We start from the raw sequence: 20,957 nt of genomic DNA, 5'->3' as shown, positions 1-20,957 counted from the left end.
TAAATGCTTGTAGTAACTCTAAGATATGGTAATGTTTAGTACATAACATTTGTCGCGATTGTTTTTTAAAAAGTAATAATAAAAAATAATAAATAATAGAATTGTAGAATAGAGCTATTACCTATCGGCTCAATTTTGTTACTCCATTGCTATTAGTAGAAACAGCAGCTTTGCAAACGATATAAGATTCTTTAATATAATTGGTTCTTGCTATCTATACATCATATATAAACAATTACGAGAGCAGCAGTAGCCAACTTTTGAGAAACAATTTCCTTGTCGCCGAAAAACAATAAGAGTCTTTAATTTTTGGACAACCCTATATTAAAAAATCTTATAACAGTTGTAAAGCTGCTTTTTCTGCTAAACGTAGCCATTGTGCACAACTTGTGTGTTTACTGCTAAAACAATTTTAATTGTAAATATTCCAATATAATACTACCCGTGTTGTATATATACTGCTAAAACAATTCTAATTATAAATATTCCCATAAAATTAAACCTATAAAATATTTAACATTATATAAAATAAATATGTGGTAATTATTCTACTTCTTGCTTATTAAATTAATTCCAAATGCTATATTTTGTATATTTTGTGCTTCGTTTTATAAACTAATTAGCGTTGCTTAAAGTAACAATTGATTTTATATGAAAAATAAATATTAATTATGAGGATTGGGAACATTATTTCATAAAAGTAACGCGTTACCGCTATTTTCTGTAAAAAATAACTCTTAATATCCCGTTATCTATTTGTTATTAATTTTAAAAAATAATGCCTTACCATTATTTAAAAAGTAACGATTCATTATCTTTTTTATTATTTTTTTATTGAAATAAGATACTAGATTTAAAAATTAGATTATTTAATAATCAATATTAATTATAAAAATCAATATTGAAACTTAAAATTCTAAACTAATTTTATAGCAAATTTTTTTTTATATCAAACAATTTTTCATATTAAAACTTATTTAAAATAAATCTTCAATAATTCTTTAAATTAATATTTTCATTTTTAATACATGCTTATCTTTAGAAAATTAGATTGTAATTTACAAACGTAGATTTTTATTAAAAGTTTTTATTAAACATTGGTTTTAAATATTAATGTCGTTATTAAGAGTGCATACCAATATTTATTGCCAATAATAAAAATTTATAGTTCGTTGTATATACGTATATTACTCAGTTTTAGCAATGCAGTTTAAAATATAAAACATTCTTTAATATTTAAATTTCTATTATAAAATATTTTTAGCAAATTAAAAATATGTGATCCATTGAACAGTTATAAAGATAATAAGAAATTAAAGTAATGATAAAAATAATGACTGAATTCGTTATTGTTACTTTTATAAACATTCAGAGACACAAATGCGATCGTTATCGAAAAAATATAACAAAAACAGTAACAGCATGACAACGAGCCCATTATTTTCCAACCTAATAAGGTTTTTTTATTGTAAATAATTAACAAAGTTAATTACTTTGTGTTTTAAAGAATTCTTAAATCTATTATTTGTAGAATATAAACTATATAAACTATATTTTCTTTTTGAGAGATAACTATTTATTTATCATTATTAATTTCAGATTATTTTTCAGATTATTATCTTTGTCAAGATAAAAATAAAATCATATAATTTTAATAAATGGAAAAATTAAATCCTTATAAAAGCATTGCGATTTTCTCATTCTGTTCTTTTAATTTATTAAAGTCATATAATTACATTGCTCTCGATAAAAAAAAAAGTAATAATAAAATAATTTTTGAAAATACTTCTCAAAACATAAAAATATTTTTCAAATAAATTTTATATTATTTTTATATTCAGTATCATTAAATTATGTGTAAATATATATATTGTTAATTATACTTATTGTAATCGGATAATTCAATGTTTGAGTACGTTATTACATATATTGCAATATTGAGGAAAATAACGTCGTAATATTAGAAGTGTCATATGATAATATAACACTTTGCAAATGTACTTGTAGGTGAAACTTTACGTAGTGCGTTGTAAAATAAATCCTACGGCATCGTTTTCACGGCGAAAAAGTTTCCCGTCGATGGGGTGGCGCAAAACGTTGTAAAAGAGGTGAAATGGGATCAGACTATATTGCAAAAGGTAAACTTTCAGTTTTTGCGTTCATAAATCGTACGTGCGCTCCATTAAGTCACGGCTTATTAAGCTGTAAACGAAAAATTAGTCCCGGCACGGAATGCTTAATTAATGACCACGTCAAACTCACGGCGAAGTCTCTGAAATTATAACGCCAAAATGTCCTATAAAGTGTCTTGTAACTTTATATTTAATACATGCTTCTTCTTATTAGGATAAAAAAATCGTTGAATTTTGTTTTTGATATTTAAGAAGTTTACGTTCTTGTAGAATTTTCATCACACTTACAATCAGATATTTACAACAATTTCTTAAGTTCTAAATTAATATTTTTTCAGATGTTATTTATCTTCTGTGAATTTAATCCTATTACAGTTTGTTTTTTTCCATATTTCTTTCATGATATTGTTTGCTAATCTCGTTATAAATTTAAAATCAAATGTTTTTGTGTTCATCTTTTAATTAATTAAATAGTTTTGTGCAAGTTTAACAGTTTTAATTCTCTTATTACATGCGAATATTATAAGATAAACATATTATAAGATAAACAATAAAAAATCGCATAATCATTTTTAATATATTAATTGAGGAGCAGACTTTCAAAATACGTTTTATCTAAAATTTGTAATTTTCAGAAAACGAGAAAGAAAGAAATTACAAACATAAGAAAATTACGCACTTTACAGAAGATAACAATAATCAGGATGTGAAATATTAAACAAAATTGCTAAACAATTGTTAAAAGTGTTAAACAAATGCATTTTGTTTGTCTCTTAAAAAAAACATAATGCACTTCGAAATCTCTTTTTTTTAGCATATAAATTAACAATGAAAAAATGCTTTCTGAACATCTCAGCTTATACAATAATATGAATCTTTCAACACTGAACACTACCTCTAATTAAAAAAATAAAATTTTGGACAAAACCTATTTTGAAAGCTCCTCAATTATTACTAATCGTTCGACTGATATTGAAGCAGTAATGGGTAAGATACTCTTGAAATTTATTTAGATACAAATACAGTTACATGTACGAAATATCTAAATATAGATACATATAGATACATATATATATATATATATATATATATTAAAATGTATATAGCTACAGATATTAGATACTTTAAAAATATCTTCAGATACATTTCAGATACCCTTAAATTAATTTTATTGTAATAATGGTAATGTGTAAAAAATGTAATGTGTAAAAAATTAAATGAATCATTTATTCATTCATTTTTATTATATTTATAAATAATATATTTATGATAATTGAAATAACTTATAATTTAAATCATCGTAAAATCATTTTGGATAAGAATTATAAGACGATATTATTCATCATTATTATCCATCATAGTTTTATAAACTAAAAATGTTTCAAACATTGTGTTTCCAGTTAAACTATACAGGATGTTTGGAAATTAGTGATAAGTTTTTTGCACAGAGCTAGAATGGACTAAACTGAGAAAAAAAGTCCTCTACCGTTTTGCAATTTTCGCAATAATCAACAAGATATTAATTGCTAAAAATTGCTGAAAATTGGTCTTCAATAATTTTTTACTCAAATACTATCACCTTTATAGGAAAACTGCAAGAGACAAAAATTGTTTATTTTCTTCTCATAGAACTCTAAGAATTTTTTCAGAATTTTTTCAGAATTTTTTAATACTGTAATTTCTCATGTTGGTAAAAATGAAAAAATGTCCTAAAATATTGATAAAAAATTCTAAAAAAATTCGTAGAATTGAATGAGAAGAAAATTAACAATTTTCGTCTCGGCAATTTTTAGCAATTAATATCTTGTTAATTATTGCAAAAATTGCAAAATGGTAGAGAACTTTTCTTCTCAGTTTAGTCCATTCTATCCCTGTACGAAAGACTTGTCACTAATTTCCAAACAATCTGTATACATGCGTTAGAAATTCCACAATCTAAGATCACTGGTTGCGTTCAGCAGAAAAAGCAGCTGTGTATTGTAAAATTCTTTAATATGACTGATTCGCATTTAGATCCAGTGAGGAATTAAAGGAAAGAATAATCATGTTGTAGAATTTTGCAACAGCAAAGCTGTTTTTTTCTGCGGAATGAAATCAATCGATAATCACACATAAAATGGAATTATAACTATGCTGAAGAAATGTATCTGAAAAATGCATCTGAAAATCAGTTCAGATGTTGTATTTTTTTATCTAGATACAGATACAAATATTTGAATTTGAATGTACCTCAGATATAGATTAGATACACAAAATGTATCTCTATAAATATATTTAGATACCCAACACTGTATTTAAGTAATGTTAAATAACAAAATTTAATCACCTGAATTCGATAAAGCCGTGATGAAGTATCAAGGCCATAAAGTCACCCTGAAGATCGTCCCGTTCTCCCGCCAGAAGAAGCACTCCGTCCCATGCTTCTGGTCGAAATTCCAATTCTAATTGGACGTGTTTGTAAGCGGCTCGTAAGGCGGGAAAAGCCAGCCAACCTGACCCAGTGAAACGTGGTGATCTTACTTCAGCTTCTGAAACACAATATTAAAATCTTTTTATTGATTCAACGGAATTTGTTGGTAAATTTCATTTACGCTGAATCGAATGGAATTATTAGTGATATCTATAATGATATTAATATAATTATAGTATTATGTGCGATAGATTTGGAAAATTAATCCTTGTAATATGGCAGTAAAAGAATCAATATCTACATTGAGAGTCTGTATGGAGATGTTACTACAGTTATATATACTGTTTATATATATATAAATTCTCAAAAACATACGAAAACATTTTCTGTTAACAAGTTTTAATAAAATCTTTGACTTATAAAAAATTTCACATATTTAAAAAAGATTTTATGACATAATATATTTATTTTTGTTAATGTTCTTCATATTTATATATTTGTTCAACACATATCAGTAATCATTTATTGATAACAAATATTATTTTATAATATAGAATTCGTTATAACAATCATTATTTAAAAAAGTAACCTCTCAATATATTTTTTAAAATATATTTTTTAAAAATATCACGAAGCAATCTCGAAGGATACGTATCTGTTGCAATTTGCAACCGAGATACGTGCGAATGGTTAACATGCTGGTATCGTCGGCCACTTTCGAAGGATACATCGAATGGAAGGGAAAAGAGCGGAAAATCGGGAATTCCGGCCACACGCGAGGCTTATGGAACGTCCCTTTACCCCTACGATCTACAACCTCGTATCAATCACATGAGTGTACCGCAGGGTGTACCTGTAGAAAGACCTCGAGCACGTGGAACACGTGAGCGTAAGGGTGACGATAAATCAGACTAGACCAGAAGAATAGAAAAAGTTGCGCCCGTGGGGCCTGGAAATGGAATTCCAGTTCTTGATAGCGCCAGGAATCCTCGACGCTATCGTGTAACAAAGCGTTGCTCGACTGGCACAATCGTAAGCGCAATTACAACGGTGATATCGGAAAGACGGGAAGAATTTATCGTATACTGACATGTTATGTTAGCGCGAAAAAATATTTTCGATCGATTTTTCTTGATTGTGTCGTAAGTTTGATTTTAGGCACAGCAATATTTGTTTTATCATATATAAAAAATTAGCTATATATGTGTTATTTATATGAATAGCTTCTTTTTAAAATAATGATATATTTAAAGTTTTGTTAATTATTATTGCAAATTGTTTCAAATTATAATTTATAACTTTAATTAACTTCAAATGAGTAGAATTTACTAATTATCAATAAAACAATGGGACTGAATATTAATGCAGCATAGTAATGTAAAATTTTGATTAGAGAACTTAATAACATGTAGCCTATGTGATATAAAATATAGGAAAATGTCAATGCAATCGAAATACTAATATTCTACATATAAATTTCTCCATATCCGGGGTTGAATAACTAAGTTGCACTCAGATCATATATTCTCTCTTTGCAGTAGAACAAGTACATCGCAGGCAGACCATAGATTCAACTCTCACAGTAGAATAAGTAAATTATAGCCGGACCATATATTTCTTCCTCTACTAGTAGAACAAGTATATTATATTCGAACCAATGCAATTCTCTTTTCGATTACACATCCATGTATTTTCAATATGCTTAGCTGTATTGCAGTTATAGGATTGCGCAGTAACGTTTTATACATAATTTTATGTAGCACATAAAATTATAAATAAAATTCTATTCTGAATTCTGATATAAATCACAAATCAACTAAAGTCAAATTAATAAAAAATAAACAATCTTCAATAACAGTATATCAATTGAATTAACTGATAATCATCATATTTAAAAATCTACAGCAAGAGTACATTGAAAGAAATATATTAGTGTCTTGCACTTTATTACAATATTATCTCTATCTATTACCTTTTAAAATATCTTTTTTACCTTTATATAAAGGTATTTAAAATACATAGCAAGTAAATAAGTTGCTTTATTGCCGGAAGATGCAAGGGATAAGAGAGGAAACACTCATTGATTAAGATCGAACATTTCAAAGTTATCGTCTGATGTTCGCATCGCGCTCGACTTAACGCGAGAAACGAACTTTCGGAGCGAGAGAAACAATGTTTCCGCCGCTCGTGGTCTAAGCGAGGCGTGTAAGCTATTGAACCGATCGAAGCGGTGGCCGTTCGAAAAGAACAGCGATGGTAACTCGTTTCCTGCGGCGACTTGATTGATCGTTTCGGCATTCGAGTCGTGTCTTTATGCAAATTAAGCGGATCAAAAGACTCCTGTGCAGTTTCTACCCAAGCTGGACATAGCCAGCGCTGGTTTTCTCAACGCGTTGTCCTCCAACGTGAATGTTAATGAAGATCATTTCTTCGTCGTTAAAAACTCACTGCCAATTAGTAAGTGTCACTGTTTAAGCGGGTTACACTACTTAAAATTTATAGCACACGGTTCTTACATTAAAATTACGTAAAAATATTTTGCGGAAATTTTGCATTAAAATCTTTAGAGGAAGAGAGGAGTGGCATAAAAGGAATAATAGAAAACAAAGGTTACAACCATTAGCATAGTTCCAAAACATATCTTTGATCGTGTAGATTATATGCAAATTTTTTAAGTCATTACGTAAACCAAAGACTGCCCTTTTTTTAATATCATACCTCTCCTTTTTACTCTTCTCTCTAAAAATTTAAAAATTTCACTTGCCAATGGTATTACTCATACCAGCTAATAAAGCGGAATTCCATCGTCTGACCACTCGCCAAAGCATACCTAATAACTGAGGAATAATTTACATTTAAAAAAATGTGAAATCTCAGCATTTTACGTTTAGTACTGGCCAGTCTTTTATGTGGAAATTTTGCATTTCCAGCATATCTTGTCGTATAAATGAAAGTGCATAAACAAGTGTATGTTTACAATAAATATAAAATAATATGAAATAATAAATATAAAATAATATAATGTGAATACATAAAATGTAAATATATGTTTTTAGTACGATAATAATGTAGGTAAAGCAGAAACAGCTACAATCTACGTAAAATTATAAAATATAGATCTATTTATAGTCATATTTCTAGTAAAGAATATTGATCTTGAAAGAGTTTACATAAATTTCGGAAATCAACTTTATATTTATTATATTTACAACCATGACTATTCACTTGAGAAATTCAGATAAAATTAATCTTGAAACAGTTTCAATTTTGTTTCTCACAATTTACTGATTCAATCATGAGAGAAGATTATATGTATATGTCAATATAAATGAATATAATATATATTTATAATTATATACATAATTATAATATATGTATATATGTTAATATAAATATAAATTGTAACATTTGTTCGAAAGTGCAAGAGAATGATTTGCAAAGAGAATGACTATTTATATGAAAAATCTCATTTAGAATTCGAGAATATGTTGAAGTATTGAATTTAAATACAATAAAATATTTTCCTTTATTATATTTTATATTAAAACATAACGCTGGTTAATAATTAATACAGTAAGAGAGTAATACGCATGACTAAATTTAATATTTATTGATTTGATATTTTCAAATTCAGTTAAGGATATATCAGCGGTACTAAATTTAACGTTTATTTGAAGAATAAAGTTTATTTTCGTTTTGATCAGAAAAATATTTATCGGAAATATTTATTGGGATATTTATGAAAATTACTTCCTTATTATGATATATTTCTCTCTCTCTCTTATATTTTATTTCACATACGGAAAAATGTGTGATCTTAGTAAATTAAAAAAGAAAAAAGTACATTGCTATATTTTTTTAATTTGACTTTATTTTTGGACACATTAATGTATCTCTAATAGGATTGCCTGATTGAGCATCAAATTATTAAATTGCTTCTTAATTTAATTTGTGATATCATTACAATAATTTAATTGCATTTCTAAGTCTAAAAAGCCAATTCGGCGTGCAGTTCAAATGATTACAAATATAATATACAGATCTGAAACTATCTCAACATGAAGATGACATTACTCGTCAAAATTATTTTGGTACAATCGTACATGTTTTGAAAGATAACTGTGAAAATTGTAGCTACTTTGGTTCAGTTGTTGTTTCAGTCATTTGTGCCAGTCGATGTGTTTTTGTAAAAATGGAAAAAATCGAATATTGGCGATCGCCATGACAAAAATTTATGAATTGAGGTTCGAATTGATTGACCACCGTACTCATCAGATCTGACCCCCAACGACTTTTTCCTGTTTCCTAGGCTCAAAGTTTGGCTCGGAGGATAGAGATTTTTATCAAACAAAAACACCGACATCGACTAGCACAAATGATAATTAAATAACAACGGGCGTACAAAATGGCAATACATACAATTTCCACAGGTATCTTTCAAAACACGTATGATTGTAGTACCAGAATGGATTTTGACGAGTAATGTTATTTTCATGTTGAGGCTCAAAGCTTTCAAATGACCCTCATATAAATTCACATGGAAATTATTTAATCTAAAATTCAGCTTCGATCATTATAGGCTTTAACTCTTACTTGTGTATTCACATTATACATACGGACTTAATAATAATTATTTTTTTTCCGGTTTATTTAAATTATACGATTTCTTGATTACAAATCTGAAAATGATAATAAATTAATTTATATAAATAATTCATTATTAGAAAGAAAATAACTTTTATTTTTTAAGTGATAAGAGTATATTTTATAATAATTCTTTTAAAATGAAAGTAAATCACTCGATGAACACATATTGGTGTATTATGTGTTTATTAAACATAAATATGATATAAAATTGATATAGGTATATGGCATATACGTTAAAATATGTATAGTTCATCAAATACAGAATTTTATCTACGTTTATATTAATAAAAATAATATTCTAATTAAATAAACGTTTTTTAATATGTTTATAATTTTGGAAAAATATTACTTTAAACAATTTATTAAGAATTATCAACGTATTTAAATAGTATATCATATCTAAATTTTATATCCAGGTATGATAATATACTATAATAAATACATTAATAAAAGATTGAGCACATATTCCCATTAAGAACAAGAAAATATAATACACGTACAGGTACATTTACAGAATTAACATATAATATTAAACATATATGACTTATAACAGTTATAACATAAATAGACAATAAGTAACACATTTATCAATTGAAAAAATGGTGTAGCATGTAAGGCAAAAAATTCATGATCTAAAGGTCCAAAGTTTGAATCTCACTAAAGAAGTCTCATAAAAAGAATAATATATTATGATACGTTTAAATAAGATATTTACGGGAGATCTATATCATGATATACGTTGAATCTATTACATTCAGATCTCCATATAATTTTAGTTGTGTTAATATCGCGTTTATCAAATACGATTTGAATCGGTTATAGAATAACATTAAAAAAATGAATATATACCTATAGTATATGACAACGTCTATCAGCCAGACATCATAACAAAAATTATCGAAACTGATATACATTGTACCTATTACATTTAGACCTCCCATAAAAACCCAATTTCAACATATAATATTATTTCGTGTTTCATTCAAATTATCATAAAAAGAATTAATTAGATAATTTACATGCAACAATAAAAATTTGTTATTAATATATTTGCATCAAACACAAATTCATAGAACACACTCATAAAAAAAAAATGTGCCAGAATAAATGTGTGTATGTGTTTTGTGTTGTGTGTTGAATAAATTATTTTATAGTTATTCAACACATTTATATTTTGGAATTTAGTCTTTTTCTTTTAATTATAACTGCTTTGCTCTTAATCCTGTATTGCATAGTATCTCTAAATTCGAGGTACTAATTTCTAAATGAAAATGGCATTTCGATTACACATTAATAAGAGGTATATTTTTTTTATATCATAGGTATTTTTTTTGGTATATTAGCATGTACAAAACACACAAGGCAATAGTGAATATATAACAATTTGAGAGTGAATTTTTCTGTTAGAGATACATGACTTCTTGTACGTGCCTCATGTTACGCCTCGACGTGACGTTACAAATGTACTGTCAGTAGAATCCGACCAAAACTTTTACCGAAACTGAAAACGAATTCTCATTATGTGTCAGTTTCGACTGAAACCATATAGCTCTTCTTTATAAATATTAATTTTAATATATGTAATTATTGTTTCAATAATTAAATTATGATATTTATGAAGAAGAAGTATATTCTTTGCCAAAATTGACATACAACTGAAATTTTGATTTTTAATTCCGGTCGAAATTTAATTATGGTTTTGAATAAATTATGATATTTATGAAGAAAAAGTGTATGATATATGGGCATGTCTTATATATATAAATTAAAAAATAGGTATAGTGTGTATATATATATATATATATATATATATATATATATATATATATATATTAGGTGTTGGAATTAATTCGTAGCGTTTTTAATGAAAGAATGTTATTTATTTCACATGAGCATTAAAAAATACATTAATGAAAGTACTTCCCATCTCTTGTAAAACGCTACGAATTAATTCCAACACCTAATATATATATATATATATACATACATGGTCTTCATAGGATTCCTATTTTTTAAATTTTGGTTTCGATTTCAATCGAAATTGACATGTAGCTGAATGTTTAATTCCATTCAGTTTCGACAAAAATTTCGATCGGACTTTAACTGTTAGTATTTCGACTATTGTTAAACAAACGATAATCGACAAGAGCTATTCATATGTCAATTATAGAAATATTTCTATATATAAATAGCTCTTGTTGTTGCAATCGATTCATGCATCAAATATTTGTATCAAATATTTAACTGTGTTTAGAGGGTTAAATATAATATACCGCAAAATTTAATCTTTTTATTGTGACAATATTGTCATACTTGAGTTAAGGACCGAATACAATTAGAAGATTAAACTCTTTAAAATATGACGACAAATATTGCCGAAACCTTGGTGATCGAATTAGTGTGACATTGTCCCGGAAAGTCAGGAGTTCCAGATTCAAATCCTGCTTGAGACAATACTTTTTGCAACAAATTGTTTACAGATTTTTGTCATTAATCTGATTATTAATATTACTCTTAATTACTCTTACAAAAGATGCCTGTTAGTATATTGAAGAAAAATTTCTTAAATCTAAGTAATATTTCCTTGGATAGTACTTAACATTTCCTTATTGCAAATAAATATTTACTAAACGTAAACATATAGAGGAAAGTCTCCTATTATGAGATAGACGACTAATATGAGATAGCGATTTCTGCTAAACTAATAAACGCTATCTATTGATTCCATCATGAATTTATTGCTCTTGGATTGAAAACTATTTAGTGGAAAATTCATTATTAGGCCATGCCTGTAGTCATTGTAAAACAAGATTTTAGAATTTGGATGTTTTAAAGTTTCATTAAGATGAGCTTTTAAATCTTGTTTATTATTTAATAAATAAATATTTGGCAATAAATTCTTCATATAATGATAGAGTAAGGTCATACTAATAGAAAAATATGGGATATGTTGAATTATTTAATTGCAGAACATAGATTTGATGATCGTAAAACCATAAGGCGTGGAAATCGTAATATGAGATAGCCAGGGTATTTCTAATATGAAATAATCTATGCTCCTATGTTATAGTGAAAATCGTTGCTAAAATGTAATATAAATGTTACTGTACAATAATAAAAAAGACAATCGGAATGAACGTCGAGTGTCTATTTCTGCGATGCTTGATTCCAACTACCTGAAGACGAGTTCTGGGTATAATCTATCGCATGCTTAATTTTCGCCCACGCTGGCTGGCCGGTGTTTGTTTGTATTTTAGAAACATTAAATAAAGTTTCTTAATTACAATACTGATATACTTTATCTTGATATATAACTGATATATATCAATCATTCTGCCTATGGACTTCTAGCATTTATCCAAAATGAACTCGGTATTTCATAATAGAGACTTTTCCTCTATTATTTGATTTAAATATTACTTTCTTGTTCTAAATAAATATTTATTTATAGTAAAGAAATGTTTATTTAGTACTATTCAAGAAAATATTTCTTAAATTTAGAAATGTTTTGTCAGCGTATAAAAAGAATTGTTAAATTGCTTGTCAATTTAATAAAGTGAACTATTCTAGTTTTGTTCATAATGGCGTTTCAAAACTAAAAAAGATTTCGTGCAGTTTGCAGAATTAGATATATACGTTACGGATAAAATCCGCAAGTGAGCAAAACTGACATTGTACAGCAGGCAATTCGAACACTGCACTGTGCGGACTTTACTCGCAACATATACTGGATATTCAGCGTAACGGTCCGTGCACGATTTCTCAGATACTTCCGACAGTTAAAAAAAAAGGTAAAAAGTGAATATTCATTTGTTTTATACAGGTTACAACATGTGATAAAAGAATTAAAAAAAAATTTTTTTTATAAAAAAATCGAAGCCATCTTAAATTTTTCAAATAGCACCATATAATTCTTTTTTTATAATATTATAGGGGTCTTCACGACAAATCACTACCGAAATGTCACTTTTATTAACGTTTTATTGATTTTATTGATATTTATCAAATTTATAACATTATTTGTATTAATAGCAGTACTTACAACCTCTGATTAGAACACAGAACATACGTATTTAATACTTATTTAATAAAATATATAATAAAATCAATAAAAGATCAATAAAATTGACATTTCGACAATGATATGAATTCATCTTGAAGACTTCTACAATATTATGGAAAAAAATTGTTATGATACTATTTTAAAAATTTAAGATAACTTTGATTTCCTTATGAAAAAAATTTTTTAAAATTTTTTTATCGCATGTTGTAGCCTATATAAAACACATCCTTCAATCCTTTTTTTTAACTGTCGGAAGTGTCTGAAAAATCGTGCGATCCGTTACGCTGAACATCCTATACTATATAAATTCACACAAGAAATATTTAAGCACTAAAATTCGCTTTGAATACAGAAAATTCTCGTATTTAATTAGATTTATTCATCATAAAATATCAGTTCTGGTATGATTGTACAGATTAAGGATGATCGTAATTTTTTTATTTACAATGGAAAACTCATGATTTCGAGATACTGTTTTTCTTCTTATGTTTGATGATACGTGTGTCTCTTGTAATTTACGTAAGGCTTTTATTTCAACATAAACCTTCAATTTTTGGCGATATAAGCTTAAGAATAAAATAGTTTATTTAATTATGTACATTAATTCTATAAGTTACCTATTATATATAGGATGTTTATAAAATCTGTTTTCATCCGTACATATCGAAAATAGTTTAAAATTATGGAAAACCACGAAATATGTATTCGATCATTTCAAGGAACTACTAATTAATATTTGAAATGACCAAACATGTATTCCATGTTTTTTTTATAATTTTAAACTTCTGAAATATAGAGAAATAGGAAAAGACTTCATAGACCCTGCATATTCAGTCTATCACTATGCTTTTCTCTGTATGAAGGGCACCACAGGTCATGTTATCATTTCCGCAGCGTGACTCGAACGAGCAGGTAATGGCGCAAGCTGTTCTGTATGTTGTCGTATTAATCATCGAGACTTGTAGTATGTACTAAACAGTTTCGTACAGTTAGTAATAGTAAGCAATTACTCTACCTCGTGCCACACACGCACGCACGCACATGTGTGTGTGTGTGTGTGTGTGTGTGTGTGTGTGTGTGTGTATGTGTGTGAGTATGTGTAATAAAAGTTCACTAATTATACATTGAGACGACTACTTAAATTTACTACTTATTAAATCTTTTATGCGATTTATTGACTTGAAGCCGTGAATTTCGCAAACAAACGAAATAAATAAATTCTTAAACGGCGCAAGGTTTCCCCATTACAAATTATAAACAATATACAAATACTGAATTTATATTACGTAAGAGATAGTATTAAAATATGAGTTTTTATTACACATACAGGCTGTCCAAGCTTTTTATTAATTAAATATTTATTTGATAAGTCCATTGGAGTAGGAATCGGAATGATAGAATGGGAATTATAAACTATTATTTTGCAATGTGTAGGATAATAATTATTTCCTCAACAATGAATATGAATATATATTGTATCACGCTTAGATTTTTTTGTTTAAATAACTTTCCTATGAGAATAAAGTTATTTATGTAACAAGAGAGAGAAATCTTTATTATGTTCCTCGATTATGTATTGATAATAATTAATTAAAGATAAAAGAAACAGAATATTTAAAGCTTATTTCATGGTATACTATAAATATTTTAAGAATGTTGGATTATCTGGCACGTAGTCTTGGTGTTTATCTTGAGTAAATCTCACTACAACGTATACAAGATGGTTGTGTACCATGTTGTCGTTCGCACAAGGCTCGAGACTACACAGGTAATGGAGAAAATCACTGTGTGTGTTTTCGCATTCATTGAAACGTAATTATTTACGAATTAATAACCTGCACCAAAGTTAATTTTTTACAAGTAAATATGATTGTATGTTTTTTTGTTTAATTACGTTTCAATTCACTAGCGTGATTTTATTAATTGCGCAGTATTGAAATATCAATGTTATTTTAAAATTTTTCAGTCATAATTGGAACGTCATGCATACAAATCGACTTCAAGTTGAAAAACATTTAACATATTTAATTAATAAATATCGTATGTCACCTATATTTGAATATTCATCACTTGTGCGTAGAGTATAAATCTGAATTTATTTGTATCGTTCGCAATTTATTAAAACACTCTGCCATTTACAATTTTATTCATTGTGCTTATTTTCGAGATTTGCGGATATCTAATTGTAAGAAAAGCTTTGTGCTTTTTTGTGTTCTTATTTCGATGTGATATACTGCAGTAATAAAGTATATGTCGTGTGCGATATCGTATAACATGGGAACGCTATTCAAGTGCTGCACGATTATTCTATTCTGTTAATCAGTAGGGTAAAGTGGGGGATAGAATTGCGAACACGGAGTAAACACGAACAATACCATTGCAGTATATTAGAATAGTGATAACCTCTCATTCCTCTCACCAGCGATAGTCTGATATACGCTTAGTACTACACTATGCATAACACGTGACCGTAGAAGGTACACATGTTTTGTTTAAGAGAAATATCATTAAAATTAAGTTAAATATCACGAGTCAGGGTTAAATATCATTGTACGATTTTTCGATATTTTTGATGTAAAGGAAAGTGGAATAATATGCAAATACCTGAGAGAAAAATTAAATAAAGTCGATAATTATTTATCAATTATAGAAGTTTTTAATAAAAAATTATTTGACTTCAAATTACAATCATTAATATTCATATGTATATTATCAATATAAATTATAATTTTAAATGAAAAACAAAATCTCTTCAGTATTGCACGCAGCAAGGTAATTCCGTTAGTAAACATCAAATCTTGTTTTTCATTTAAAATTCTATTGATAATCTATGAATATTAATTAATTTAATATTAAACAATTGAAGTATCTTTTGAATAAAGATTCTATTAATTAATATAAGTAATCATCAGTTTTATTAAATTTTTCCCTTAGATATTTGTAATTCTCCACTTTCTCCTACATGCGATTTTAATTATCTGTGCTTGCGCGTCTTGTACTATAAGTGCAAGGAACGAATTTAAAGGGAGGAAGCGGAATAGAAGGCGATAAATAAGGAAGAGGCGGAAGAGGAAGAAGCCTTGGAACATATTGGACGATGGCAGAGCACTCATGAAGTAAGAGATGTATTATTTTGTATATTTTATTAATAAATCTGCGAGAAAAAAAATTAGGTCAAATACACATATATATTTACGTACATATAAATGCATATTATTAAGTTAAAAATGTAAAAATATAGATAATGTCTCGTACAAGATTTATTACTTTGAATGAGTACTTAGAATAGATTATTTAATCTTAGATTATACGAATACTTAATCATCTCAGACTTAATATTGTATAATTAATAATATAATATTAATTAATAATATGAATTAATAATATAATATTGTATAATTTGAATGAGTTAGAATAGATTATTTAATTTTAGATTATACGAATATTTAAGCTTAGACTTAATATAATGTCAATAGCCGATATTCATAGTCCGTTTTTATATTTAAGACTATCTTAAGTACAGTCTTATGACGTGATAAATCAGTCATAGAACCGTATTAGCATCTTAAGGCATTATACAGTCGTGTGCAAAAGTATTAGGCACTTACAATTTTCTCACATTTTACGAAAATACGCATTTTAAAGCGTAAAGATAGTGTTTTAAAATTTGAACCTTTTGTCTGGACTATTTTATTTATAACAATAAATTACATAAAATTGAAAAGTATCTTTGCAAAAGTGATATTTTTGTCTTACTTTAAAGCGCTACAGTTCAACATCAACAAACAAAATTTAATACGAAAGTATCTGAAAATAAATTTCCTAAACTATAAAATGCTTTGAAAAAAATTTGTATGATAATTTTTCGCAAAGATATCATATTTTTTATTATGTGAAATTTTATTGTGTAAAAACTTACTTTTTCTAAAATGTTTTTTAATTTCGAAACTAAAAAGTATACGGAAAAAAAGTAAAAGAGAAAAAAAATGTTTGTTATAATGTGCTTGATTCATATAAATTTTTACGAAAAATTATTATATAAAATTTTTGAAAAGCATTTTACGCTTTAAAACCTTTCTGAGATTTTTTTTGCCGAGATTATTTTTAACTTTTCGCAAAATGTAAAAAAATTGTAAATGCCTAATACTTTTACACATGGCTGTATAAGATAAAATAAGAATATGAATACTGGCCAATGTATCGAAGAAATTTTCAAATATAATTTCAAGTTTTCATTTCTCACACTCAACTGATTATACTTTCAGCTCAACTTGGTTTCTAATTAAAGTTCTGAAACGTTTTTGCTTCAAAATATGAGACTTTATGTTAAGTATCTTACCTGATACTCTTTTGGTACGAAATTCATGTAACGACTATAAATATGTATAATATGCAGAAATTTATCGATTATATGCACTCCATGTAATGGTTACATTATTCAGGTATATAGTAATTATTACATGTCGATGACGTAAGGCCCGTGTATTTCATACCGAATGTTTCATAATTAGTTCCATGTGGTTCTGACAATTAACAGACTCGATGACGATGACACAGACATTCCGTAATAATCGTGTGACAGATCAATGGTACGTTACAAACACGTGTCAACCATGCAAGCCATTTTCTCCGGAACATTACCGGCCAAAATCCGGATTGTATCATCGTTAATGTCTGCGTCCCATTCCCATATTCACGTTATCAATATGAGACAAAGAGCTTCGTGTATCGAAGCTTTCATGATTATACAGAAAATTATGATATACTACAGTTACAACGTGATGCACATACAATATCGATATTGTAATAGATGTCGGTAATCGCGATGCAAAGAGTCGTAAATAAAATCGTATTTATTATTGTAACAAAAGATTGTAATATGTTTGGATGTATGTGATACAATAATATTTTGATACATTATATTTTATGCTTACAAACAATGTATATCATGATAAATTCGCATATTAATATTTGTTGTTATACAGATGCACAAATAATAATATTTAAAAACTAAAAAAACATGTAGGATAAAACATAAGGTGATTTAATTTTTGAAATTCAAAATTTGGTTTTTTTCTTGTTTGAATTTAGTAATTAGGATTATCAAACTTACAATCTTACATATTGAAATGGGATTTAAACTTCATTTTGTTCAGAATCTTACCATGTTTGAAATTGTACTAACTTACTCAAAAAATCTTTTTATTTTTTTAAATAAGCTATTTTAGTATAAGTGTACAAATTTTCAGACATTCAGATTTTAAAGATTAAAGTAGCCAAAATCCTATAATGCTTAAAAGAATTAAAAGTTAAATACAAACATAAATTCGGTATAATCCAAGATGAAAATTATAGAAATATTCATTATTAAATATTTCACATAAAGAAGAAAAAACTTTCAGTAAAAGCTGCTTATTTCTAAGAAATGAGATTTCTTTAATGATATTTACATTAAGAAAAGCACAGAAAAATTCTACTCATGCTGGACATGAAGTTTTCATAAATAATATTCCGCTCATGATTTTGATAACAAAATCTTAATTTATTCTTAATAAAGAAATGATTTTCAGAATCTTCTAGTCGTTAATTTTTCTTTAATTAAATGTATTTTTCTTTAATTAAATTTATTACATTTTTAAAGAAATTTAAAGCTTCATAGAAAAAATGTTATGGTTGCCACAAATAATTTGGTTGCCGGAAATAATGATGAATTTTCGCCAATACGTTTTTATGATAACCATAAAGATGGACACATCTTTACAGTCACCATTAAGGTATAACGGTTATCACTATTGTATTGTAGTTCTTATAACTAAAAAACGTATTGATGGGAGAGTTTTAGTCATGACAACCTTAGCTGCTTTTCGTGTTGATTTATATACGATGCTGTTTTACTAGCGATTTCTAGCAAACTAAAAAAACTAACAGCTAAAAAATAAAACTTTATAAAATTATTTTAGTTTTCTAATTCACTAGAAAACTATACAGCATGATAGTTATTAATAAAAGAGTAAATTACATCTTAAGATAATATGCTACCTGATGTCAATAATTTGTCAACACTAACGATAAATAGTGAAAAACAAAATTCAACAGTCATGTGATTTTTCATTACGCTTCCCATCCTTGTTGTTCACGTTTGTTTCATCAATTTTCGCTTCATCCTCTATTTACACGAGCGTACACTTCAATTTGGTCGACACTGGCGAACAAATATCATCTCGGCGGAACTACGCCGAGGGTTGGGATCCGCGGAGAGTACAATTTAATTGGAAAAAAGTTAACTCGCGATGTCAGTATCAAAGAGCAATCAAAAGGACGTATGTTGGCGCGTGCCGAACAGTGTGTCATAAGTCAACGAAGAACAGTATGCAGAGCACGACTCATACATGTTGCCGTGCGCTATCGATTTTATAATCAAGGCAAAGGCAGTGAACCGCATGCTCTCGTTTCACCACCCGCGAAGCCGTCCCTGACACCATGCAAACTTACATATATCCCGGACGTCACGATCCTGAAATATCTTGTGGCACACAAAAATTTCTAATAGTTGAGAAATATTTTACGCGGGCAATTTTGTAATAACGTTCCCTCACAAGTCATAAATAAGAAATACCTTACTAACCGATCGATTTAACTGGCTTATTAAATAAGATATCTATTGCGGAACATTCTTACATTAAAAAAAAAATATTTTAAACAAGCATCAAGTGGCCAATTATGAGTTGTTGATTATCAATCAACAAAACGGAGATTCGATACTTAACATAAGTTTATTAATCTTTTATTGTAATAATAAAAGAAATTGAAAAATTCTTTTAATCTTGAAACAAGTTGATAATATATATATGATGTCGGTTTTTAATTCCCTGAATTCTCTGAACTAGTGCACACGGTACAATATAAGCTAAAATGAAATGAACAATATATGTTTGTTTTACTTCAACTTACTACACCGTACACCAGTTTAGAGAGTGCAGGAGTAAAAAACAGACCTATGAAAACCAACGTGTATCAGAACATTTTCGGTATATACAATTGTTACATTTAATTATTAAAATTCTTACAATAGCAGATTGCTTAATTGAAATGTGCAAAGTTGGTGAGTAATTCCGACCGCATAAACCGTAACAGTATTTCCATGTGTTTACCCAAACTACGATCAGAGATGAGCCTGATATCGCGTCCACCATTAACGAATAACGTTGCGTGAACGCGCAAATAAATTCTAAAATTAATTGTATCGTTGTATGTGCCCGACGGCACGATCTGCATAATTGGAGCGGCTACTCGTCGCATTCACGTGGAATTATGGGAATCCCTACACGCGTAATCCGGCAGTCGTCCTGCATGTGCTCGTACATGCACCTGTTGTGGCGTATCCCGTGTCTAATCGATTGACTATCCGCTGTGACGCGACAAATTGCGTTTGTCCCTCTTGCATTATGGCCGACACAATGGCCATCCACGTGCCCCGTACCCTTTTTACTTTCATCGCCTAACCCTTTCGCCGGCAGTCGAGTGAAGGTTGCCATGTGACCGGGTCGCCTTTTTTCTCACGAACATTGGTGAACGCATCGATGAACGTGAATGAAGTTTTACTCTCTCGCGAAAAACTAGATCGTGCCCTCTCTCGAACGATATTTTGCGCGGTCGCCATCATTACCGGAATAACAAACTTTGTTGGTAAACACGTCGAATGCAT

At 28.0% G+C, this 20,957-nt stretch overlaps 1 protein-coding gene across 5 annotated transcripts in view; it reads right to left on the bottom strand.

Annotated features, from left to right (window-relative positions):
- The window catches only part of LOC105143007 (EGF like, fibronectin type III and laminin G domains protein pikachurin), a 143,567-nt gene that overhangs the window by 47,991 nt on the left and 74,619 nt on the right, over positions 1 to 20,957 (bottom strand). For all 5 annotated transcript variants that reach the window (XR_845641.2, XM_011050975.2, XM_011050976.2 and 2 more), the window contains one exon: positions 4,459 to 4,660. Coding sequence is in view for 4 of the 5 variants with exons in the window: in XM_011050975.2 (XP_011049277.1) it covers positions 4,459 to 4,660 (202 nt within the window). In the remaining variant the exon portion in view is untranslated. The remainder of the gene's footprint in view (positions 1 to 4,458; positions 4,661 to 20,957) is intronic.

The sequence above is a fragment of the Acromyrmex echinatior genome, chromosome 3 (assembly GCF_024713525.1).
Source record: "Acromyrmex echinatior isolate Ae372 chromosome 3, ASM2471352v2, whole genome shotgun sequence".
In the NCBI taxonomy this organism is placed as follows: domain Eukaryota; kingdom Metazoa; phylum Arthropoda; class Insecta; order Hymenoptera; family Formicidae; genus Acromyrmex; species Acromyrmex echinatior.
This window is presented reverse-complemented; position numbering and strand designations above follow the sequence as displayed.